The sequence below is a fragment of the Bos indicus x Bos taurus genome, chromosome 18 (assembly GCF_003369695.1).
Source record: "Bos indicus x Bos taurus breed Angus x Brahman F1 hybrid chromosome 18, Bos_hybrid_MaternalHap_v2.0, whole genome shotgun sequence".
Lineage (NCBI taxonomy): Eukaryota > Metazoa > Chordata > Mammalia > Artiodactyla > Bovidae > Bos > Bos indicus x Bos taurus.
Window position 1 is genome coordinate 17301873 of NC_040093.1, and position 25376 is coordinate 17327248.

The following is a 25376-nucleotide window of genomic DNA, read 5'->3' on the forward strand; positions in this document are numbered from 1 at the left end:
GCCTTGGCCAGGCATGATGCTAACCACTTGCCTGAGTTGTCTCACAACAGGAGGTCCTGACACCAGCCCATTGTATATCTTGTAAAAAAACTAACTCAGAAGAATTTGGGAGGGGCCAAAAGGAGGAGGGAGGAGATGCTGTGTTCTGCCAACCTCCCAGAATCTTCCTCGCTGGAATCCATCTTGGTTGAAAGATGCACACACCACCAGGAAGGACCCTGAGTCAGAATGATTAGCCAGAGACAACCTGGGAACTAATCCCGTCACCATAAAACCTGAGAGTGCAAGCCATGTGGCAGAGCAGCTCTCCTGGGTTCCCTTAACCTGCTGCTCTGCACCTGGGCGCCCCTTCCCAATAAAGTCTTTTGCTTTATCAGCAAGGGTGTCTCCTCAAAAAATTCATTTCTGAGTGTTAGAAAAGAGTCCTCACTCAGACCCTGGAAGTGTTGCATGGAGAAGTCAATTCTGATTCCATGTTGAAACTGTTTCTCTGACTTGCTTTTATTATTATGATCATACATAATGGCCTGCCTCAGAGAATCCTGCCCCTCTGCCTGACTATTAAAGTGCCTTTGCTCAGAACCCTGTCCACCTGTAGATGGCAGGAAGGAAGAAATTAACACATCTCCCTGAGGTTTGCCATTCTAGGAGATATTTGCAAGATTAATGACCATGTTACTTTGTTTCCTTATTTCCTCCTCCTCTCTGATATTTAAAAGAACCTGGTATTGAGACCCAGATAAGATGGTTATTTTGAGACATTAGCCTGCCCTCTTCTTGGTCAGTCACCTCTCTAAATAAAGTAGAATTCCTTGCCTCAACACCTTGTTTTCATGGCCTAGGACCAGTAGAAAGAGCTTGGACTTTGTAACAGAAGCAGTACCTCTTCCTGCAACAATCTGATACTATGTATCAATCATTCTCAGCAGCAATTTGTTAAAAATACATATTCTGGAAATAAATGCTCACAAGTATGGTCAATGGAGAAGGCAATGGCAACCCACTCCAGTACTCTTGCCTGGAAAATCCCATGGACGGAGGAGCCTGGTGGGCTGCAGTCCATGGGGTCTCTAAGAGTCGGACACAACTGAGCAACTTCGATTTCACTTTCACTTTTCACTTTCACTTTTCACTTTCATGCATTGGAGAAGGAAATGGCAACCCACTCCAATGTTCTTGCCTGGAGAATCTCAGGGACGGGGGAGCCTGGTGGGCTGCCGTCTATGGGGTCGCACAGAGTCGGACACGACTGAAGTGACTTAGCAGCAGCAGCAGCAGCAAGTATGATCAAATGATTTTTGACAAAGGTTTCATATCATTGGACTGGGGAAGAATCGTCTTTTCAATGAATGGAATTGGGAAAACTGGATGGATGCTACTGCTAAGTCTGTGCCAAGTCCGACTCTGTGCGACCCCAGAGACGGCAGCCCACCAGGCTCCCCTGTCCCTGGGATTCTTCAGGCAAAAACACTGGAGTGGGTTGCCATTTCCTTCTCCAATGCATGAAAGTGAAAAGTGAAAGGGAAGTCACTCAGTAGCGTCCGACTCCTAGCGACCCCATGGACTGCTGCCTACCAGGCTCCTCCGTCCATGGGATTTGCCAGGCAAGAGTACTGGAGTGGATACCCACATGCAAAAGAATTAAGTTGGGGGACTTCTCTTGCAGTCCAGTGGTTAATACTTCATGCTTCTAATGCAGGGGGCTAGATTAGATCCTCGGTCAGAGAACTAAGATCCCTCATGCTGTGCAGCACAGCCAAGAAAATTTAAAAAATAGTTTTTTTAAGAATAAAGTTGGACCCTTTTCTAAAAACGTATACAAAAATTAACCTGAAATGGATGAAAGACCTAAATGTAAAAACTATAAATCTATTAGAGGAAAACATAGGGGAAAGTTCTGTGACATTAGATTTGGCAACGATTTCTTGGATATGACACCAAAAGGACAGGCAACAAAGATTAACTGGAATACATCAAAAATTTTAAAATGTGGGGAACTTGTTGCTTTCACTGTTGTGGGCTGGTTTCAGTCCCTTCTAGGGGAACTAAGATCCTGCAAGCCACACAGCATGGCCAGGGAGGTGGGGGACGGGGGGGCGGGGAACAATCAACAGAATGTAAAATCAACCCATTAAATAGGGGAAAGTATCCGCAAATCATAAGGGGTTAATATCCAGAATATATATGAGATATAGATATATATATATATGATTTCTAAAACTCAGCAGCAACAACAACAAAACCCAAACAATAAAGTTTTTTAAACAGGCAAAGGAATTAAATGGAGATTTCTCCAAAAAGGATATGCATGTGGCTAAAAGGCTCATGAAAAGATAATGTGCTCAGTCGTGTCCAACTCTTTTGAGACCCCATGGACTGTAGTCCGCTAGGCTCCTCTGTTCATGGGAGTTCCCAGGCAAGAATATTGGAGCAGGTTGCCATTTCCTCCTCCAGGGGATCTTCCTGACCCAGAGATCGAACCCATATCTCCTGCATTGCAAGCAGATTCTTTACCACCAAGCCATCAGAGAAGCCTTCAAAAGATAATAAATATCACTCATCATTCAAGAAGTGCAAATCAAAATCACTACAAACCACCATTTCATGACCCTTAAAGAGGCATGCTTTGTTTCACTTATTTATTCTCTGGCTCCCCAGAAACCCAAGGGTAGATTCTAACTAATGTCTAGTGGCTTGCCTGCCTGCTGGAGGAGGTCATCAAGAGAACACACATGACTGCCAGTTGACCTGAGAGCTGGACCCAGGCCATCAGAGGCTCCTCACCCTCTCCCCTGTCCTTGGAATGTACACTGCCCACTGTTCCCACAATGGGAGTTGTTCCAAGGGCACACAATTCTGGGAAAGTACGGTGTTGTTGAGACCATCTAGATGGTATACCTGACGGCCCAGTCAAGGCCTCTGTACATAGAGTTTGAAGATTCTTGCAGGTGGGTGCAGAGATCTGTTCATCTTTTGGCTGCCCAAGATAAGCCTCCTATAAACTTTCCCTTGCTTGTTACACCTGCCGTCTAGCACCAGGTTTTCTCTGGTGACTCAGCAAAGGATCTGCCTGCAATGCAAGAGACCCGAGTTCGACCCCTGAGTCACAAAGAGCCCCTGTAGAAGTAAATGGCAACCCACTCCAGTATTCTTGCCTGGAGAATTTCATGGACAGAGGAGTCTGGCAAGCTACGGTCCACGGGGTCACAAAGAGTCGGACGGGACTGAGCGACTAACACTGTCAGTTTTCTATCTGGACATGCCTCTTTCTTGGCATCTTCTGACCCTCTATGTTCAGGGGCCAGTTTGTGAATCAACAATGCCACAACTTTAGGAGGTAAAGATGGTATTATCAGCATCCCCTTTTCACAGTGTAAGACTCAGAGATAAGGAAGGGGTCTTGCCCAGGCCACATAGTTAGGAAATGGCAGAGCCAGGATTTGGACCAGGTCATCTGTCTCCTTTGCGTGTGTGTGGTCCCAACCTAGAAAACCAACTCACCTGGGCTGAGAGAGGCTCTAAGTTGAACACCAGCTGCCCAAGAGTGGGAATTTTGTGTGTCTTGTTCACTACTGAATCCCCAGTGTCTAGAACAGGGTCTGGCAGTACCTAGTAAATATTTGTCTGATCAAGGAATGAATGAATTAAAATAAATACTTAACTTTCAACCAGTTTATTATTATTGTTGTTTTTAAAAGTAATAGAAGTTGAGGGCTTCCCTGGTAGCTCAGTAGTGAAGAATCCACACGCCAGTGCAGGAGACACGGGTTCCATCCCTCGTTGGGGAAGAGCTTCTGAGCCTGTGCTCTAGAGCTCAGGAGCTGCAACTCCTAGCCTACACACCCCAAGTACTGAATCGTGTACGCCCTAGAGCCTGTGCTCTGAAGCAAGGGAAGCCACTGCAATGAGAAGATCACAACTAGAGAATAGCCCCTGCTCTCCACAACTAGAGAAAAGCCTGAGCAGCAGCAAAGACCTCACATAGCCATAAATAAATAAATAATATTTTTTTTTAAGTAATAGACGTTGGTTGGATACTGCGGTAAACTACTTCGGAAAATGACTTTTCTTTAAAAGTTGAATATATACCCACCATATGATCCAAGCATTCCACTCCTGGGTATATAGGCTAAAAAAAATGAAAAATATCTACACAAAGACTTGCACATCAGGACTTCCCTGGTAGTCCAGTGGTTAAGACTCCGAGCTTCCAGTGCACTGGGTCCAGGTTTGATCCCTGGTCAGGGAACTAGATCTCACACACCACAACCAAGACCCAGTTCAGCCAAATAAATAAGATTAAAAAAAAAAAAAAAGACATGCACGTCGATGTTCATAGCACCCTCATTTGTAATTGCCAAAAATTACAAATAACCTAAATGCCCACCAGTGGGTGACTCGTAAACAAATTGTGATGACTTGATAAATAAACTATTGCATGCGATGGAACAGTACTCAGAAATAAAAAGAATGAATTATTTCTAAACATAAACGAACCTCAAAAGAACTATATTGAAGGGAAAAAGCCAGACATGAGAGTACATACTATAGAATATCATTCTAAAAAAATGCAAACTAACCAATAGCGATAGAAAGTAGATTGGTGCTTGTCTGGGGATGTGTGTGTGTGGAAGGGTGAGGGATGAAGGGTTTATCAAGAAGCAGGAGGAAATTCAGACATGATGGATATGCTCATTAGTTTTGCGTCATTATCTTTTTTTTTTTTTTTGACGTTCTTCAGAACATACATTTAACTTATTCATTTATTTTTAATTTTTGTTGTTTTCATGGTTAAGCCGTCGCTGCTGCTGCTTCTTTTTTTGTTGTTGTTATTTATTTGGCTGCACTGGGTCTTACTTGTGGCACATGGGAACTTCCATCCTCTTTGTAGCATGTGGGAACATTTTAGTTGTGGCATGGGGGATTCGGTTTCCTGATCAGGGATCAAAACCAGGCCCCTGTGTTGGGAGCATGGAGTCTTAGCTACTGGCCCACCAGAGAAGTCACCTTTTTTTTTTAATTGAAGGATAGTTGATTTATAATATTGTGTTAGCTTCAGGTATACAGCACAGTGTTTCAGTTATACACATATATATTCTTTTACAGATTCCCTTTTAAAAAATTTTTAATTAACTTATTTTTTATTGAAGTATAGTTGATTTACAATGTCAATGTGTTAGTTTCAGGTGTACAGCTAAGTGATTCATATATTTTATATATATATATATATATATATATATAATATATATATATATATATATATATGCATGTGTGCATGCTAAATTGCTTCAGTCATGTCCGACTCTTTGCAACAATATGGATTGTAGCCCATGAGGCTCCTCTGTCCATACGATTCTCCTCGCCAAAATACTGGACTGGGTTGCCATTTCCTTCTCCAGGGGATCTTCCTTACCCGGGGATGGAACTCCTGCACTAGAAGGTGGGTTCTTTACTGCTAGCATCACCTGGGAAGTCTGTGTGTGTGTATACATACATACATATATATATATGCACTCTTTTTCAGATTCTTTTCCCATATAGGTTATCATGAAATATTGAGTATAGTTCCCTGTGCTGTACAGTAGTAGGTCTTTTGTTTCTTTTGGTCATTATCTTGACTGTGGTGGTATTTTCACAGGTTTATACACAAGTCAAAACTCATCAACTGTATACTTTATAGTTTTAATTTTATTTTTTTAAATTATTTTTGGCTGCACTGTGTGGCATGTAGGATGTTAATTCCTTGACCAGGTATTAAACTTGCACCCCCTGCACTGGACGTTAGGAGTCTCAACTACTGGACTGCCAGGGAAGTCCCCAGCAACTGTATACTTTGAATATGTATGGTTTCTTGAAAGTCAGGCATATCTCAATAAAGCTTGAGGAAAATTAAGTTGCAACTGTGTAATGCAACTGAGAATTTTTCCCCTACCAGGCCGGCTTTACCCATTAACCCCTAAAGGCATCTGAGTTTTCAATTTGAGGCCCAACAGACCATGAAGCTATTTCCGTTCAAAGCCCTGAAGAGGCTTTAAAAAAAGAAAAGAAAGCTGACCTATTCCTGCTTTGGGGCTTGTCACATTTCTCTCCTGAGACACTGAGCCCACAGGAGACCAATTTCTTGAATAAGTGAAGAAAAAAAAATAAGAATATGCATAGGGGAAAAAAAAAGCAGCTGAGCAGATGGGAACATGGCTAGTTACCCCACTTAAAAGTGGGAAGGTGGAGTGGGCGGTGAAGATGCAGGAGAGGGGATGTGGGGGGAGGGTGGCTGTGGTTCTCTCAGGAAGCAAGAAGAAAGACCCTGTTGAGAGGAATATGATGTTAGAGGGTTTGATTAATTTATTTTATTTATTTGGCTGTTCTGGGTTTTAGTTGCAGCACGTGGGATCTTCAGTCTTTGCTGTGGCATGTGGTATCTAGTTCCTGATCAGGATGGAACCCGGGCCCTGTGCATTGGGAGCATGGAGTCTTAGCCACTGGACAACCAGGGAAGACCCGCTGGTAGAGATTTGAGGAGAAGATCTGATATATCCTCTGGGAGAATCAAGGGATGTGTGTATGTGTGCGTGCATGCGTATATGCGCATGCACACGCACGCTTAGTTGCTCAGTCATGTCCGACTCTTTGCCACCCCATGGACTGTAGCCCGCCAGGCACCTCTGTCCAAGGGGATTCTCTAGGCAAGAATATTGGAGTGGGTTGCCGTGCCCTCCCCCAGGGGATCTTCCCAACCCAGGAATTGAACCCAGGTCTCCCGCATGGCAGGCGAATTCTTTACCATCTGAGGCATGAGGGAAGCCCAAGGGACCGGGGACACAGGAAAATCACACACCATTGTGCATCCATTCCAAGTCCATGGGAATGAATTTAAGGTGAGACCGGTTAACATGATTGTGTATTTTTCTCCACCCACATTCACCTGCACAGATGCAGGCATGTGATAGATGGAGCCTTAGATTTAATAAGGATTGTGGTTTTGCAAGATGAGTAGGGTGGAGTGTATAGAGAATGGGCATAAGGTCGGGTGCAGTGATTACAGTGGTTGGTCAAGGAATTTAATCTGTGTGAAGGTACGAGGGAGCTGAGCGGCCATGGAAACATGGTAGGGCTAATGAATTATTGGAGTTGAGCTTCTGAAAGGAATGAAACAGATAGGCAATAGATACAGAGTAACACACGTGAAACTGAGGTTCTAAAGAGGCTGTGGTTAGTGAGACAAGGTCTAAGTATGGCCTTGGGAGGGACACACAATATCATAAATCCACTATACTTCAATTTAAAAAATTACTGGGACTTCCCTGGTGGTCTAGTGGTTAAGAATTGGTGATTCTACTACAGGGGGCATGGGTTTGATCCCTGGTCCAAGAACTCAGATCCCACAAGCCATGCAGTGGTCAAAAAGTAAATACATAAATAAAATTTTAAAATAAAAAAAAAATTGTGTGTTTTTTTTTTAAGGCTACAAGCCAGAGGAATCCCCACCTCCCTCTGGATTGGGTTTTGCTGTAAGTGTTCTAGAGTGGTTATGCACACCCCCAACACTGACATGGACACACTCCCAGGAGAGCTGGTCCTGGGAGGCCATGGAACAGGTCTTTGTCAAACGGAGAGGGAGAAGAGATTCTCCTTAAAAATGCAGCATCTCTTAGTGGATAGAGGACCAAAAATAGCTGGGGATGTTGGCCACCGCTATGAGCCCTGCAGGCATTATCTGTGCCTCTAAAGAATCAACTTGCAATGCTGGAGATGTGGGTTCAATCCCTGGGTCAGGAAGATCCCCTGGAAAAGGAAATGGCAACCCACTCCAGAATTTTTGCCTGGAAAATCCCATGGACAGAGGAGCCTGGCCGGGTACAGTTCATGGGGTTGCAAGGGTTGTACACGACTTAGTGACTAAACCACCACAAGCCCTGCAGATGGCATAGTTTTAAATCATGAGGAATTTTGACCCCTCAGACCATCCTGTGAGCTTGGTGTTCAAAACACATCCATAACCTGCTCACTTCAATCCCTCCACGGCTCCCATCCTGATCTCTTCCACCTTCTCCAGCCGTTCCCACTGACTCAGCCTCCTCACCGTCTTCCTGCTCCCATCTCACCTCCCACAATTTCCCACACCCACAGCCCACAGCCACAGGGCTCCCATGAACACCTGACCCGGATCAGGGCCCTCCCCTGCTCATAACCATCCTGAGACCTCGTCTCAAAGTCCTCCCCTCCCTGTGGCCCAGGAGGACACTCACAAGCTGCCCTCTCCCTGTTCCCTGATGTCATCACTTACCATTTACCCCTTCTTCCCTTTACTCCTGCCACAAAGTGTCAGTCGCTCAGCAGTGTCTGATTCTTTGTGACCCCATGGGATTCTCCAGGTAAGAATATTGTAGAATACTGGTAGCCATTCCCTTCTCCAGGGGATCTTTCTGACCCAGGGATCGAATCCCGATCTCCTGCATGGTGGACAGTTTCTTTACCACCTGAGCCAATAGGGAAGCCCCAATTCCTGGAACACATCAGGCACACTGTCACCTCAGGGTCTTTGCACTGGATGTTCCCTTGGAATGCTCTTCCCCCTGCATCTACATGACCTCCTCTCTCTCTACTTCAAGGCTTTGCTAAAATGTCATCTTGTAAATAATAATAATAATAATAATAAAATAGAGACTTCCCTGGTGTCCAGTGGTTAAGGCTTTGTGCTTCCAATGCAGGGGGCTCAGGTTCAATCCCTGGTTGGGGAACTAAGTGTGGCATAGCCAAAAAAATTTTAAATTTTTAAAATACAATAATAAAATAAATATCTTCTCAGCGAGGCTTCCCCTGAACACCCTTCTGAGCCAACTGCTCTCATGCACGTTTCATCCTCCTTCCTTATTTTACTATCTTCATAACAGTTATCATCATCTGATACATGTTTTACTTGGGATTGTGCATCTTTTACACTAGATTGTAAACTCCAGGAAGGAGGGAGTTTTTTCCTATCTTGTTCATCATTTTATCCCAGATACCCCAAATAGTGTGAGCTCAATAAACATCTGTTATATGAATGAATGGTCCTTGGAGGAATTAAAACATACCTACTTCTGGCTCCCAAAGAGCCCAGATGCTAGTGAGGTGACAAAAATTAAATAATTAGATATTTTCACATGTCAATAAGAGCAAAGATGGGAAACCGTGATTATGTATGGGGGCTAACTAGGCAGGGTGCTTAGCAAGTGACATTTGAGCCAAGGCCTGTCAAATGAGGAGCAAATATTTGGGAGAAGAGTGTTCTCTAGACAGACTAGTAGCCAGTGCAGCATCAGGAATGAGCTTTGGGTATTTGATGAACAGAAGGAAAACCAGTGTTCATGCCACGTGGAGGACAAGGGGAAAGGGTTAGGCGTGGATTTAGATGGGCCCACAAAGGTTAGATTATGCCCTGGGGGTGCTAAGGAGGGGAGGATTTGTTTTTTCAGAGGCTAGTTAATCTTCAGCTGGTCTTTCCCTTCTCCCGGCCTCAGTCTCTGAACTGGAGGTAGATCTGAGGTTCCGTTTGGACATTCTCAGCACCTCTCAAGACCAGCTAACGATGTGAGTTGAGTGCACCTGCACCCAACTCCAACAGAGGCCCCAGAATGCGAAATCACTTTTCCAACGCCACAGAGCTAGTAGGTTCACCGTCCACATCTGAAAGCTGACAGTCTGACCCCGGGACCCACGCTCTTAATCTCCAGGGTATACTGCAGCCCCACTCCACCCCCACTCCATAACAGGCACTGCAGTGGTTATGCGTCTTTCCGGCAAATTCTTCTATATCTGCCACTTACAAGCGGTGGGATCCTGGGTTAGTTGCCAGCGTCCCCTGAGCTCATTTCCCTGTCTGTATAATGAGCACCCCAACATTCACCTCAACCAACGCAACACTTGGCTGACCAGGAGCAAAGAGGCATTGATTCCCAAACAACTGTGCCACTTTCTGTGAGGGATGTGCGGCGGGTGTTGAGAGGTTGGAGTTGTTTGGGGAAAAGGGACGCGGAGTCTTCCCATCCTCTTTTTGCGTTGTTTCCTCCATTCAATTGCGGGGCAACTCTCGGTCTCCCCCCGCAACAACCCCCCCACGTGTTTTTTCCCCCGGCTGGAAAAAGGTCGTGGTCCCTTTAAGGCCCGCCCCTCCCTCCCCCAAAACTTCCCAGTGTCTGCTCTCTTTTCGATCTCGGACGGCCGGCCAGGCTCGCCGCCGAACTGGTAGGGGCTGGGGGCGAGGGGTCAGGGATGGGTGCGGGGGGATCCGAGGGAGGCGCCGCCCCGGGCCCGCGGCCGCGGTCCGCGTGCAACGGGTGGGGGAGGGGCGGAGGCTGGGAGCTCGGGGGGTGCAGATAACGCGGCCGTTCGGTCGCCCGCCGTGGACGCGCTCGAGGGGGCGAGCGGCCTGAAACGTGTCGCGCGGGGGACGGTTCCGCCGCGTCCCGTCGGCGCGCGCCGGCGCGAGGGGCGTCCGGGCCAGGCGCGGGGGCGGGGAGGGGAGGGGCCCCTTCTCTCCCCCTCCCCCCACCGCATTCCTCTGACGTCGGGACCTCGGCGACCCCGCCCTTCAGTCCGACCCGCCCCGCCTTAATTCCGTCGCTCCGATCACGTGTTGGAGGCGCTGCGCCGTCCCCCGTCTCCTTTTGGCCGGCCCCTTCGGATCTTTCCGGGGTGATTGAGAGCTGATTTAGATCCAGATCAGCCTACCCCAACTTTCACCTCCCCAAACTCACAGAGCTACCAAGCCGATCCCACTCTCTTAGTGCCACTGACCCCATTTCAAACTTAGTTTCCACGAGGACACCCTATTTCAGGAAGCCCCTTTCGCCCGAGTGGAAAAGTTCCGTAGCATCTTTAGCCTCTTCCATTCTCCTTCCCTCCTCCCCACGACCCCCCACACCCACTACCCGCCAGCAGACAGCCCCGTAAGGTTATAGAGTTCTTTGGGCCGGATCCTAGGGTCAACCCCGGACCCCGCCCCCAACGTTCCGGGCCTTGGCCGTCGTTGGACCCTAAAGACTGGGTGGGTGTTCTTTGCGTGGGTAGCCCTACCCGTCCCAGAGGAAATGAGGCCCGTCGGACACTTAGAACACCATAACTGCTCGCCTTTGCCGAGTAGCTAGCTAGCACTGTGCCGGGTGCTGTGCCTGGCGGTTGGTGGCGGGCGGGGTCGTGGGCAGCTTCACTAAGATCAACACACAGATCACACAAGCACTTTCATGCTACGAAAAAGGGCATTCACCAAACTGACAACCCAGAATAGTAAGGACTGTCGAGTGAAAACCGGTGGCCTGAGCTATCAGGGGTTATCATGAGGGAAACCGAGGGTCTGGGATGGTAGGGCCAAGAACGCTTTTCAGCGTGAACTGAGCACGAACAAGAGAAATTTTAGAATGTTAATCCCTAATTCTGGCAGGAGGGATAGTGGATTAAAGTGTTCTAGTTCGAAGAGCCTGCTCGGGCATAGATCGAGTGGTGCGAGATTCTTCCCTTTCTGCAAACTAAAAGGAGTTATTTGTGGTTGAATTTAGAGGTGAAGTGGTGAAAGGACGCGGGCGAATTGGACAGGGTCATAAGATAGACGGCAGCAGCACATGGTTTAATACTGAGGGAAAGGGTCAAATTGAGTTTAAAAAAGTTTTTCCCTCTGGCATTGTGAAGGTTAGCAATGGAGAGGAATAGGAGATAGGGATCGGTACAGAGCTGCACTGGCAATTGCCCTTTAAGAGTCTACCCTGCCGGTGCTGCTCACAGGAGTCCACACACACTCTCGGTGCTCCAGGCCTTCCCTCCTCTGGAGGGTCGCCCCGCCTCCGGAGGTGACTGAACGCGATTCGCGCGTGCGTCCTCGGTCCCGATCCTTTCGTAGACTGCGCCAAAGTGGGTTCCCCTTTTTCACCCAATCAGGGGTCACCAGTGGGCCTAACATCTAGTGAGAGGACTCTTTCCACTCTCAATTAACTAATCGGGCGTCTAGCAGAAGATCGGCGTCTGCAGTAGCCATTGGAGAGAGGCAAAGGGAGGGGCCGTCTTGTTTCCTTGTGGAGAGGCGAAGGGGTCTTTTGGTTTGATGGATTAGCGAGAAAAACCAATGAAAGTGGGAAGGAGGCGGGGCTTTTGACAGTGAGGGTGTGCTGCTCCTATCAGGTACTCCTAAGGAGGCCATGCCGTGCCAGAAATCCAACCAATCAAGTTAGAGTTTATTTTAAGGCGGCGGGGCCAGAGAAATGACTGGCAGAAAGCTCTCGCCTATAAGAAGTGTCCCAGACAAACGAGGGCGGGCACTCCTGCAGAAGGGCGTGCGCTTTATCCAATAGGCGCGCAAGGCGTATGGAGGCTTCCCCTCCCCCCGCGGCGGGACCAGTGGCTCCCCCTATCGGGTGGGGGCGGCGGGTGACGGGCGTGTCCCTCCCCCAATGAGAGGCGGGGGGAGGCGGGTTCTGCGCCGCCATGTCGCGGAGGCTGCTGCCCCGGGCGGAGAAGCGGCGTCGGCGGCTGGAGCAGAGGCAGCAGCCGGACGAGCAGCGGAGGCGGTCCGGAGCGATGGTGAAGATGGCGGCGGCGGGCGGCGGAGGCGGCGGTGGCCGTTACTACGGCGGCGGCAGTGAGGGCGGTCGGGCCCCCAAACGGCTCAAGACTGACAACGCCGGCGACCAGCATGGAGGCGGCGGCGGCGGCGGCGGAGGAGCCGGGGCGGCGGGCGGTGGCGGCGGGGTGAGGCCAGGGTCCTGGACGCCGGAGATGGTCGGGCAGGGAGGAAAATTTTCTCACTTTGAGGGCATTTATTTGTTGGGGGGCTGTGCGCACGCGCCCAAGCCCTCACTCTGTAGAAGGGGTGGGGGAGGGGCGGGCGTTGGGCAAACGGCGGGGTTTGCGCGAGGACAAGCGCTTGCGCGTGCGCGCTCTACAGAACCGGGTGTAGGGGGGCGGAGGAAACTGCTCGCGCTGCAGGTGCTGCAGTGCGCAGGCGTCGCGGGCTGGCATGTGGGGGCCGGGCACGCGGCCGGGCCGGTTTTTTTTTCTTTATCATTCTCTTCGCTGGCCCTCTGCGCAGGCGCACTTCTCCTGTCCGGGCCTCGTGGGCGGTTGTGCGGGGGGTGGCGGGGACCGCCTGAGCGGGAACTAGTGGGTGGTGGCCTTTTCCGCGCCTGAGTTGGGCATTATGCCTGAACACTGTTTAGTTTTGTAGCGTCATGTTTTGTCTCAATACAGAAATTTATTTACTTGGGGGTATTTACCCAGATCAAAGTATGCCTCATTTAGTGAACATTGAAAACCGGAAGAAAAAAGTTGTGAAAGGTCTTTTTAGATATTTGGAAGTTTAACCATGCTTTGGAGTCATCACAAGTTTGCTTACAATTTCTGGGGTTAGATGGGTGCGGTAGGTTTGATGAACGAAAATGTTCCCTGAGGGGTGGGCACTTTGGAAGGAATTCAGCCTCTTCAGCGTCCTACGTCGAAAAGACAACCAATTGTTACTCCTGGCTTGGAGCCCATTTTTTCTTCCCTGGAAGTTCATGAAATCATGTCCGGTTCAGCCATTTGCAGGGTTTTCCAGGGTTTAGTGGCGCTCTGTAGCTGCGGTTTACAGGCATTTAAAGTGTGTGAGAAGCTTCATTGCATGCATAATACTTAAAATACTTAACACTCTTCTATAAGATAAAGAATGGTGTTACTATTACACATTTGATTTTGTAGCTAAACTAGGGAGCAGCTGGGATTAGTACTGATGAGGGCTGTGGAACTCCAAATCGCTGAGCTGGTAACCTCAGGCGGGTGTGGTGCCTGTGGTTTGTGTGGTTCATTCCTGAAATAGAATCCCATTCTGCCCCTGTTACATGGGCTTCTGCCTAGTGGTTCTCAGATGGGAGGCTGGGCCCAGAGCCCAGGAGAGGAGGAGAAGCTTAACTTTCCTCTTGACTCTCAGAGACTTTTGTCTGTGGGTGGAAAAATACTTCCCCTGGGAAGGGAAGTGTCCTGGTTTTTAGTGATATGGGTTGGAGTTTTGTGTTTTGTTTTAAGACTTTCCTCACCCTCTTTTTCCTTAGTTTGGTGTCTAGGTAGTATTTTTCAATACAGATTTTGGTGGGAGAGTAAAGACTGGCCTGGATGCCACAGCGTCTGAGGCACCTGCTGGACCTGGGGATGAGTGGTGGGGAACAGCAGTGTTTGGCTGTGTGGTGATGGCAGCTTCCTCCAATAGAGGATGAGCGAAGAAGCTGGGATGAATGGAAAGGGAATGTCCCGGTTCAGGCTGCAGCAGAACATTGAGTCCCCTTTCCAAAGCCACTCTTCCCACATTTCTTTGGTCAGTTGGAAGAGATTGGTTCTGGGAAGAATGAATTAATAAGATGGGGCTTGAGATTTGCTTCATCTTCCATTTTGTCATCTTCAGAAATTAACAGTGAGAGCCATTAGGCAAGTGGCCATCCACTTAGGCCTTCTGCTCTGCTGACCCAGAATCCTTTTGGGATGATTGGTTGAATTGCTGTTCCTTATTGTCTGCCATGTATGTTCTTCCTGGGTGACACGCAAATGTTTTATCCATCTGAGTCCCCAGCAGTGCAGAACCCAGTAGGCCGCCATCTTACACAGCAGAAAGTAAAGTCTTGGTTTTGCTTCCTTTCTCAGGAGAACTACGATGACCCGCATAAAACCCCTGCCTCCCCAGTTGTTCACATCAGGGGCCTGATTGATGGTGTGGTGGAAGCTGACCTTGTGGAAGCCTTGCAGGAGTTTGGACCCATCAGGTACTCGGTCGAGGCCAGGGATTGGGCTTGGGTATTCAAATGAGTTAACTCCTTGGCGTCCTACGTGTCACCGGGTTTCTGGTTGGAAGTAACCTATTTCAATTTCAGTCCAGGTTCCTTTAGCTAGGTCCTGAGGCTCCACTACTCCTGGGGTTAGCCATTGTACTTTGGATAAGTTACAGCAAGTTCTGTGCCAAAGAATGTAATGCCAAAGCTGCAGACCCCTTTTGCTTGTCATGCCGTTTGCGGTAAGGGGTGTAAGGTACGGGTCAGGATACCATGACAGGGCTCAGAGCACTCGAGAGGCCAGGGAGCAATCAGCTCATAGAAGGTTGAAGCTGTCCTCTGATTCTCATTGTCTCCATCCCCCTAAGATGATTGCGTTCTCTCTGTGTTCTCTCTGCCAGCTATGTGGTGGTGATGCCTAAAAAGAGACAAGCATTGGTGGAGTTTGAAGATGTGTTGGGGGCTTGCAATGCTGTGAACTACGCAGCCGACAACCAGATCTACATTGCGGGCCACCCAGCTTTTGTCAATTACTCTACCAGCCAGAAAATCTCCCGTCCCGGGGACTCAGATGACTCCCGGAGCGTCAACAGTGTGCTTCTCTTTACCATCCTAAACCCCATCTATTCCATTACCACGGTGCGTGCCAGCAGTTACTTGTTGAGGTTCTTTTTCTGTATAGTCTCTCTCCTGCCATTTCTCCCTGTTCCCTCTCCCCTGAGTCAGACTGATTGGCCGGTGCCTTTTCATCTTTGGTTTTTACAGGATGTTCTTTATACTATCTGTAATCCTTGTGGTCCTGTCCAGAGAATTGTGATTTTCCGGAAGAATGGCGTCCAGGCCATGGTGGAATATCCTTTGCTGGGAAATGGGTGTTCCTTGAGATGGGAGCTCACAGGAGTCCATATTTTCAAGCAGCATGTGTCTCCTGAAAACCTGCCTTGTGCCAGATGCCTTCATAGAGCCCATGGTCTCCTGGGAGGGTTAGTTAAACAATCACATGTAAACAGATAACCCTTGAACAGCACAGGCTTGAACTCTGTGGATCCTCTTAAGGTGAATTTCACTTACTAAGTGCATACTTGAGTAGTAGGTTATCTGTAGTTGGTTAAATACATTGGTTTTCAACTGCACAGAGGTCGGTATCGGTAAAACACACCCGTGTTTAAGGGTTAATTGTGTATTGTGAAAGTGCAGTGCAGAGTTTAAAGCGTGAAGGGAAAAAAGAGCATGCTGTGAGCTATAAGGGGACAGAATTTACAGAGGTTCTGGGAAGGTCTCTGAGGAAGTGACCTCCTGTTTTCACATGGAGGTGGGAACTGATAGGTGCACGACCGAGAACACCACCTCTGCAGAGGTCTGCTAGTGGGCAGGCGCTTAGTGTTGGAGAAAGCAAACAACCTGACAACTGAGGAGTAGCGAACAGAGGGTTCCTTAAGACATCGAAGAAGTTAGGGTGGCCCAGGCAGTGGGGTGAAGGTTGGATCAGGGTGCAGAGGGAGCTCAGTGATGGATTTTTCAGGACAGGAACATAATCTCGTTGACATTTCAGATGCTGTTCAGGCTTAGTCAAGACATGTAGCACCAGGGGAGGGTTGGGCTGAAGAAGGTGGTTTGACCTTTGATGGTGACAGAGAAGGCTGATGCTAATATCTGGGTTGCGGGGGAGTACAAGTCATAGAAGAACTCTAGCTAGTTTCTGTGCCTCAGCGCAGCACTCTACCTGTCTCCATAGGAGTGGCTGTGGGCAGTGAGCTCACCCCTGAGCCCACTTGGAGCTGTTTTTGGGTGCTGCCTTGCCCTCATTCCCCTTTGGCCCAACTTGAGCTCTTTCCGAAAAGCTCTTGGGAGGGGACTTTCCCTTAACTTGATTCACGTTTGACTCTGTGCAGAGTGCCCAGCGAGCTAAGGCCTCACTCAACGGGGCTGACATCTACTCAGGCTGTTGCACTCTGAAGATAGAATATGCAAAGGTAGGTCTGGGAAATGGCTGCCCCTTGTCCGCTTCTCAGGTGAGCCTAGGGCCTGGCTGATCTCAAGCTTTGTTTTATCCCTGCAGCCTACACGCTTAAACGTGTTCAAGAATGATCAGGATACTTGGGACTACACAAACCCCAATCTCAGTGGACAAGGTAATCCTGATGGCCGCTTTATTCTAAATACACCCGCCTTGCCTTCACTTGATTAGTTCACTTCATAGACCTGGGCTCAGGGTTATGTAATGCCATTGGGCTCCCTGTGGACATGGGAGGGCCTTAAGGATCAGCTCTTGGAGAAGGCACTCCTGTGGAAGAGGGTAAATAAGGGGCCTCTACGTCCTAGCTGCTGGTTGCGGCCCTTTGATGCAGCTGAGGATGCAGGGTCAAGGCAGAGGCCTGGGTGGGGTGGGAAACAGAGCACAGGCCCTGGCAATGGCTTACAAACCAGTGGCTCCTAGCTCCCAGGCGGGTTCTGCCGCTCACCTTCTCGGAGGCTGCTTAGGGTCACTGACTCCATTCTCACTGGGCTAGGAATGGCCCTTTTGCTGTCCACTATTGACAGGGTCTGCTTGTGGGGAGAGAGACGGGGGAGGTGATGAGGGCTCCCAGGCCTTTGCAGCAGAGCCTTTGAGCAGATTGACCTTGTGAAGTTCAGACACCCCGGATTGGAGAGGGGCAGACACGCCTTGCCTCACTTGTAGAGGGGACGCAACATCTCTGCAGGGGGCCCAAATGGACAACCCTCTTCCTAGAATCTCTCAAGAATGGTTTGCCTTGGATAGGAGGGAGAGGTGGAGCGTTGCCTTTGAAAAACAGCAGCACCCCCTCAGCCAAACCACCCGTCTGTTTCTGTTTTGGTCTGATTGTTTGGACTAGGCATGGGCTGAGGGAGGTGGCTGGTCGCTGACATCTCACCAGCCCTGGGAAGCCAGAGGCGCCTGTTCCTAGGCAGGCCTGTCCTGCTTGCCCTTGCCGCTGGGAAGCCGTGGGCCGGGTGGGCTAGACTCTTCCCCAGGACCCTCACAATGGGCGCTGTGGGGCAGGCTGCCCCCTCCAGAGATCAGAGGCAAATTGGTGACCAAGTGAATGTACCAGAGCGGGCAATGGCATTACATGACTGCTAACAGAAACACGGCAACCAACCATTTCTTCTCCAAGGAACATAAGTAGAAGATGTGCAGACCGGCAGGGGCTAGTGGCAGGGGCTGGCTGTGCATTGGTTTTGATGCCTCTCAGCTTTGGCCGCCCCCAGGCCCGGGGTCAAAAAAAAAAACGAGAGCTGATGAGGTGACCTGGAGTGAGGGCGGTGCTTCGCCACCCCCTCGGGAACCAGACTTCAGCGGCTCTGCCTCTGCACATTGCTCACCAACACACAGGGTAGAAACCACTAGCTCTTCCTGGAGAGAACAGAACACGCAGCCTCCACCACGTCCCCAGAAACAGCCGCAGACTTGAGCTCACTACATCAAGAACACCACCACACCGCGCTCCAAGGAACAGCTACAAGCACAGAGACAGAGGCAGACAGAGACAAAGAAAGAGACGCAACATGGCAGCAGACACTGCTTTTTACTAAACATTAAAAAAAGTCAAAATCCAAGCAAACTTGAACCCGAAAATGTACACAGAAGTAGGAAACACAGAGAACAGAGCTCTCCCAGCCAGCCAGCGGCGCTCTTTTCGGAGAACGATTCATAGACTGAAGTAGATTCCATGGGCCTCCAAGACAATAGGATCCTCTCCATTCCTCGCCATGTGGGTTTGGTTTTTTTGTTTGTTTTTTAAGTCCTTTGGTTTGGGGAGGGCCTTCTTTTTTTTTTCTTTTGTGTTTTGATATTTTTTTTTTCTGCAGTCATCGGCTGCCAACATAATCTGCACCAGCTGGAGATCAGAAACCAAAAAAAAAAAAAACCACAACAACAGCAAAAAAAAAATCAAAAAGCCAAAACAGACCTAAAACCAAACAGCTCAGAGGTACACAGTTACCTGCTGGCGGGTAACCAGGCGCGCTCCCAAGGCCAAAAGTGCGGGCATAGTGGGGCCACTGGCACACCTCACAACCAGGAGACACGCACACGGAGCGCTACACAGCCAGCAGCACCGCACTGAGCACACAGTGAGGAGTGACAACACGGAGGGACACTACCCACTGCATACACCTTTATTGTCCACTTTCTGGTATCTTCTGAGGACAGAACATCTGTGAGCCATTTTTGACTTAATCGAGACATTGACTTTAAAAACAATTCTTTTTAAAGAAAAAAAAATTGTAGCGGATGTGTACCGTAACTTGTATTTATGACTGTAAAACCATGTGATGCAGGGTCGCAGTGTATGTTTGGTGGGACGCCATCTTTCAGAACTGTGCTAACTCACTGTTGAAGCGTCCAATGGTAAGAGAAAATACAGATTTGTTTTTTGTGACAAATGGATATTGTACTCTGTACTTCTGCTGTAAGTAACCCTTTTCCATCTTTGTAATGACTGTTGGAAAACAAAACCCAGGCCGGGTGGCAGGAAAGGGCAGTGGCCCCAAGCCCTGGGTTTTTGGAGTCAGCCAGGCCTGGGTTCAAATCCCGGCTCAGTCACTAACTTGCTTTGTGACCTTGGGCCAAAGTGTCTTAACTGCTCAGTTAAAAATTAATTGCTCATTATCCTTATCTGTGAAATGGGGCAAAAATATTAGTACCTACCTCATAGGGTTGTTGTGAGGAATTTAAGAAACAATGATGTCTGTCTGTAAAGCTCTTAGCACCGTGTCTGCCATTTGAAGTGCTAAGTTAAGGTAGCGATTATGAACTGTAGCTGTGGGTGGGGCAGGGTGGATCTGCGCCATTGTCTTGAGAATGTTGATGCCTTGTACATGATGCTCATTTGAATTGGTTCTGATGATGCCCTGTTTTGTCCTTTCCTTCAGTCCCTCTCCTTGGGGTGAACATGATGAGCGGGGAGGGTGACTGGGACCAGATTTGAGAAAATCGTCTCTAGAGAGTGGGCCCTAGCGCTCGTAGAACCTTGGGGCTTCAAGGGCCCGATTTTACCTTTCTGCTCCTCCCTGAGTTATTTTATGGCTCTTAACTCCTTTGCCTTATTGGGAGTTACTGTAGAATGCTGTTCCTGGCCCCCAGTCAGCTTCCATAGTGGCTGCAAGTTCCCCAGAGGGCCCAAGAGCTGACCTTCCTGACAGAGCTCTGGGAAGTGGGAAGTCCAGAATCTGGCTTCACCCTTCACTGGGAAAGGAAAGCAGCCTGCCTGCACTGGGCAGGGCTCAGGGAGGGACGGTGGGCTCCAGCCTTGAGACCTGGGCTTCATGCCCACCCTGGATCCAGCCCTGGGAAGGCCGGTGCCCAGGCCCTCAGGAGCCAAGGGACGCTGAGACTGTGCCCTGCAGTCAGGAGGGAGGGAGATGCCCATTTCCAAGTCAGCCTCTGACTGTTCTCTCTGTCTACAGGTGACCCTGGCAGCAACCCTAACAAACGCCAGAGGCAGCCCCCTCTACTGGGAGATCACCCCGCAGAATATGGTGAGGGCAGGGGGTTCCCCTCCGTGGACTCCCGTGGCTCGTGTGCCCCTGCCCGCCGCCCGACACGCAAATTCTCACCCGCCCTCCCTCTCTTTCCTTCCCACCCCCCAGGAGGGCCCCACGGTGGGTACCACAGCCATTACCATGATGAGGGCTACGGGCCCCCCCCACCTCACTACGAAGGGAGAAGGATGGGCCCACCAGTGGGGGGTCACCGCCGGGGCCCAAGTCGCTACGGCCCCCAGTATGGGCACCCCCCACCCCCTCCCCCACCACCCGAGTATGGCCCCCACGCCGACAGCCCTGTGCTCATGGTCTATGGCTTGGATCAGTCTAAGATGAACTGTGACCGGGTCTTCAATGTCTTCTGCTTGTATGGCAATGTGGAGAAGGTGAGCTTCTGCTAGGTCCACTGCTTTCCTAGTAGACCTGACAGGCCCAAGGGAGGCCCTGATCCTCTGACCCCTCAGTGAGCAGAGAGTGGTCAGGAGCCTTTTTAGAAGCAAGCAGGTCCAGAGTGGGTAATAAGGATTTTCTCTGGAGCGCTTCAGGTGATAACAGCAACACTGAGCGCTCTGTCTTGCCAGGGGTAACAGCTGACTGGGGCTGCCTTGTGACTGCCGACCTCAGACTAGGTGGTTTCTGCTGTCAAACTCATCTGGGTCCTGAAAGCCTTTTGCTTTGCAGCCCCTGACCTAGCCCATTGATAATAGCAGCTAACACGTGTCAGGTATTCTTACTGTATCAGGACGGTGTTAAAGGTGTTATAAGTTGCTTAAATTCATTATAAGAATCCTTAGTGAGACAAGCAGGGAAATTGAAAGCATCGGGGGCAGCAGATAACTTGTCTAGTTTCACATGCCTTTATGTGGAAGCAGGACTTCTAGCTGACACTGCTGTTTTCAGTGTTTGTATAACAGCCACAACTCAGTATTTGTACATATTCTGTGTTGATGGGAGTAAGTGCTTTTCTCCCCCTGTGGCCGCTTTTCTGTTGTGCTTCATTAAAGGACCCATTCATGGGTTGGGTCCTGCCATTAGGGAAACACTGCCAAGTGAGTCTCTGCTGCCCAACTTGGGCTCAGCACTTGCTGTGGGCCAGGCCAGTGTCTCTGTCCACCTGTCTTAACAAGTGAGGAAATAGAAGCCTAGATCCAGAGCCGGAGTTCACTTGCTTTTAACTAACTAGGAAGGGTCAGCAGAAGGGTCTCTGGCACCTGACCAGTGGTGCTGACTGTGACTGCTCTTCTCAAGGTGAAATTCATGAAAAGCAAGCCGGGGGCTGCCATGGTGGAGATGGCTGATGGCTATGCTGTGGACCGGGCCATCACTCACCTCAACAACAACTTCATGTTTGGGCAGAAGCTGAATGTCTGGTAGGTACCTCATCTCTGTGGGCTTGGGAGGTGTGGAGAGGGGAAGGGCAGTGGAGCCCACTCTGGACAGGGGTCAGAGGAGCACAGAACAGCCAGGTGCTTAGCCAGGCTGGCATTGGGTGTGATGGAAGTGTCTTGTCAGCCTCTCTCCGCGGTGGAGCAGGGCCCTGCGAGGCACACAGTGTTGTCAGATGGGAAAGCCACAGTAGAAGGCGGGGGACAGCTTGAGGTCTGACGGGGCTCCCCTTCTGTCCGACAGTGTCTCCAAGCAACCAGCCATCATGCCCGGTCAGTCATATGGGCTAGAAGACGGGTCCTGCAGTTACAAAGACTTCAGTGAATCAAGGAACAACCGGTTCTCCACTCCAGAGCAGGCAGCCAAGAATCGCATCCAGCACCCTAGCAATGTGCTGCACTTCTTCAATGCCCCTCTGGAGGTGACTGAAGAGAACTTCTTTGAGGTGGGTGCTGCGGAGTTGGTCCCTCAGCACAGCCATCTGAGGAGGCCATCTGTTTTCTTATTTTTTAACAAATATTGAGCTCCCACTCTCCTGGGCTTTGGGTTGGGTGCTGGACACATGTCAGGGACCAAGGAAGGCTCAGAACAGCACAGAACACCTACCAGCAGTGGAGTCTGCTGTGCTCTCTGCATCTTTGGCAAGCTAGAGTGGCTGCTCATCTGCCGTGAGAGAGTCCTCGTCTAGATGGTAGGTTGGTGATTGGAGCCCAATCTTGAAACATCTGCGCTGTCAGGCCCTCTGGGGCCTAGATGACATTAGAAGGTAGGGTCCCATTACAGTGCCCTCAGAGGGGAACCAGGCAGCTTCAGGGAAGGGTGGGAGTCTGACTGCTGATTTGGACTTTCGGCCTTATTCTAGCCTGAGGTGTTGCTATTCAGTTCAGCAAATATTTACCTAGTACCTGCAATACACCCAAATTAACAGCTGAAGATGGGAAATTTAAAAAGCAGTTTTCCAGTGTTTTTCAACATAATAGTGATTGTACTTCAGTCTTTGGGGAGGGGGATCATAGGGCCACAGTGTGTGTGAGAAAAGCTTAGCAACTCCTTGTCCAGAAAAACGCAGGTGTTTGGTTGTGTGCTTGCATTCCACCATGTGGCACTTCTTGTGTTCCTGAGTCTGTTTTCTCTCTCTGTTGCAGATCTGCGATGAGTTGGGAGTGAAGCGGCCATCTTCTGTGAAAGTATTCTCAGGCAAAAGTGAGCGAACTGCCCCGCCTATCTCCACAGTTCCCTGGTGGTACACAGGCAGCTCCCTGGCTCCTCCTCAGATCAGCCTAACACCTTCATTTTCCCTCAGGTGAACGCAGCTCCTCTGGACTGCTGGAGTGGGAATCCAAGAGTGATGCCCTGGAGACTCTGGGCTTCCTGAACCATTACCAGATGAAAAACCCAAGTGAGTATCTGTGTGTCCTGCAGTCATCTCCCTTGTGGCCTAGTGGGTTGGCTGGCTTCCTGCCAGAGCCATCCTTCGTACCGTCAAGACAGGGCCCTGGAGATTTCCTCCTTGTTGCTGACACAGGCAGGTGGGACCTGGTCGTCAGGAGAGCAGCCTGCTGTTCCACATGGGAGGGCCAGCCTAGCTGCTTGCTGCCACCCACTCTGCCAGCTTGGGAGTTGCTTAGGCTTGTCCTCCAGGGAGCTGGCATTCTGTGTGCGTCAGAGGCTGGCTCACATAATGCCCAGGAAAAGGGGGGCTGTACTAGCCAGCAGGTAAAATTCACCTACCCAGTTCCTGGGCAGGCCTCTCCTCATGTACCAGCTAAAGAGCTGGGAAAGGGGTCCTCCTTGCAGTTAAGGAACAGAAGGAAGAATGCCTTGTGGATTTGGCTTGTCTTTGAATCTCAAAACTGGCAAGGATGAGTTAGACCCCCGAATTGCAGAAGAAGATGTGTGCAAAACCAGGGAAACGCGGGGAAAGGGGCCCAGTCATGTCTCTCCTCTCTTACAGATGGGCCATACCCGTACACTCTGAAGTTGTGTTTCTCCACCGCTCAGCACGCCTCCTAATTAGGTGCCTAAGAAGAGTCCCATCTGAGCAGGAAAACATTTCTTTCTTTTATGCTGGTTTTTTTTTTTTTTTTTTTCCTGCAAATGTTCCTGTATTCCTTTTTTTTAAATGCTAGTTTAGTAGAGGCTTTAACCATAATGGACTGGCTGGAAGTCTAAAGGGGGAGGGGAAGGGGAACTGATATCTCCCAAGATTAACCTTCACTTTTTAAAAATTATTGTACATGTGATTTCTTTTTTTTTTTTTTTCCTGTTCATACATTTGTGCTGCCCATGTACTCTTGGCACATTTCAATAAAATTGTTTGGAAAATAAAGGTCACTTTCTGGGATTCTGAGGTGTGTCTGCTTCCCTCCCACTCAGTCTTCTGAAGGCAGGCAGGGTGGCTAGGAACAGCTGCAGCCTCCAGAGGGACAGACCCAGCTCCGAGGAGCAGTGTGGGCCAGAGCTGTGGCTTGGGGGTGATGCTGGGAATTCTGAGAGTCTTTTTTTGTCTATAAGGGAAGTTTTCCAATTTGTGTGTCTTTTAACAAAATGCATTGTGCTGTACAGTGATCTCGTATCACATGCAGGGCAACCTCCTTATCTTGACTCCTAACGTGTGGATGTGTCATAGTTTACTTGGTCCCGAAGGTAATTTCCGATTATTTGGTTTTGCAAACAGTACTGTGATGTGTATCTTTACACAAACTTCTTAGGCAACTTCCCTGATACTGATCTAGAAGTAAATTCCTAGCAGTGGAATTGCCGGATTAAAGGGTATGTTCAGTTACTGTTGATCCTCCCTGATAGTGGTGACTGGGAGCAAAGTCCAGTGCCTTGTGTGTGTATCCCCCACTTGTATGTGTTTGTATCACCACTTTGGGGATTTCCTGTAGAGTTTTTAAACAATACTGAAGTCAAGTGACATCAGATAAACTGCTTCATCAGGGTGGAAATTTAAGAGAACCTTTAAACAAGGAGAAACTACAGTCACTTGGTAGCCATAACTTACAAAATCATACTACTAGGTTTTAAGCTACTTGGGTAAAAAGTAAATTTCTCTACTCTGACTCCCAGCACTCAGCTTTCTTCCCATATTAAGTTCTATTTCCTAGGTAGCCTGTGCGTAAGTTTACTCAAACTCGGGTCCATTGAGTCAGTGATGCCATCCAATCATATCCTGTCAACCCCCTTCCGCCTTCAATTGTTTCACAACCGTCTTTTTATACCAACCTAACTAAATGGGAAATAGATGGGGAAACAGTGGAAACAGTGTCAGACTTTTATTTTTGGGGGCTCCAAAATCACTGCAGATGGTGACTGCAGCCATGAAATTAAAAGACACTTACTCCTTGAAAGGAAAGTTATGACCAACCTAGATAGCATATTCAAAAGCAGAGACATTACTTTGGCAACAAAGGTCCATCTAGTCAAGGCTATGGTTTTTCCAGTGGTCATGTATGGATGTGAGAGTTGGACTGTGAAGAAGGCTGAGCGCCGAAGAATTGATGCTTTTGAACTGTGGTGTTGGAGAAGACTCTTGAGAGTCCCTTGGACTGCAAGGAGATCCAACCAGTCCATTCTGAAGGATATCAGCCCTGGGATTTCTTTGGAAGGAATGACGCTGAAGCTGAAACTGCAGTACTTTGGCCACTTCATGTGAAGAATTGACTCATTGGAAAAGACTCTGGTGCTGGGAGGGATTGGGGGCAGGAGGAGAAGGGGATG

The 25376-nt window shown here is 49.3% G+C and overlaps 1 protein-coding gene across 3 annotated transcripts; it reads left to right on the top strand.

The window, feature by feature from the left end:
* Positions 1-10132: 10132 nt before the first annotated feature.
* HNRNPL (heterogeneous nuclear ribonucleoprotein L) lies at positions 10133-23997 on the top strand. Of its 3 annotated transcripts, none has more exons than XM_027515894.1 (13): positions 10133-10224; positions 14635-14753; positions 15161-15398; positions 15525-15610; positions 16636-16732; positions 16819-16891; positions 20190-20261; positions 20373-20653; positions 21516-21637; positions 21897-22098; positions 22799-22856; positions 22957-23052; positions 23608-23987. In XM_027515894.1, the coding sequence occupies exons 3-13, from the start codon at positions 15174-15176 to the stop codon at positions 23664-23666; spliced, it is 1371 nt and encodes a 456-aa protein (XP_027371695.1). In that variant the 5' UTR covers positions 10133-10224; positions 14635-14753; positions 15161-15173; the 3' UTR covers positions 23667-23987. The 3 variants fall into 3 exon arrangements, with proteins under 3 accessions (XP_027371695.1, XP_027371694.1, XP_027371693.1); XM_027515893.1 differs by lacking the exon at positions 10133-10224 and adding an exon at positions 12445-12717 and having other exon boundaries at positions 23608-23997; XM_027515892.1 differs by lacking the exon at positions 10133-10224 and adding an exon at positions 12454-12717 and having other exon boundaries at positions 20190-20653; positions 23608-23997.
* The last annotated feature ends 1379 nt before the right edge of the window (positions 23998-25376 follow it).

What these genes read in the sequence shown, in the direction of transcription:
- HNRNPL (XM_027515892.1), top strand. Translation starts at nt 12,454, where the DNA reads ATGTCGCGGAGGCTGCTGCCCCGGGCGGAGAAGCGGCGTCGGCGGCTG. An exon ending in GGGCAGAAGCTGAATGTCTG is followed by an intron (nt 21,638 to 21,896) that starts GTAGGTACCTCA and finishes TCTGTCCGACAG; the next exon opens with TGTCTCCAAGCAACCAGCCA. An exon ending in TTACCAGATGAAAAACCCAA is followed by an intron (nt 23,053 to 23,607) that starts GTGAGTATCTGT and finishes CCTCTCTTACAG; the next exon opens with ATGGGCCATACCCGTACACT.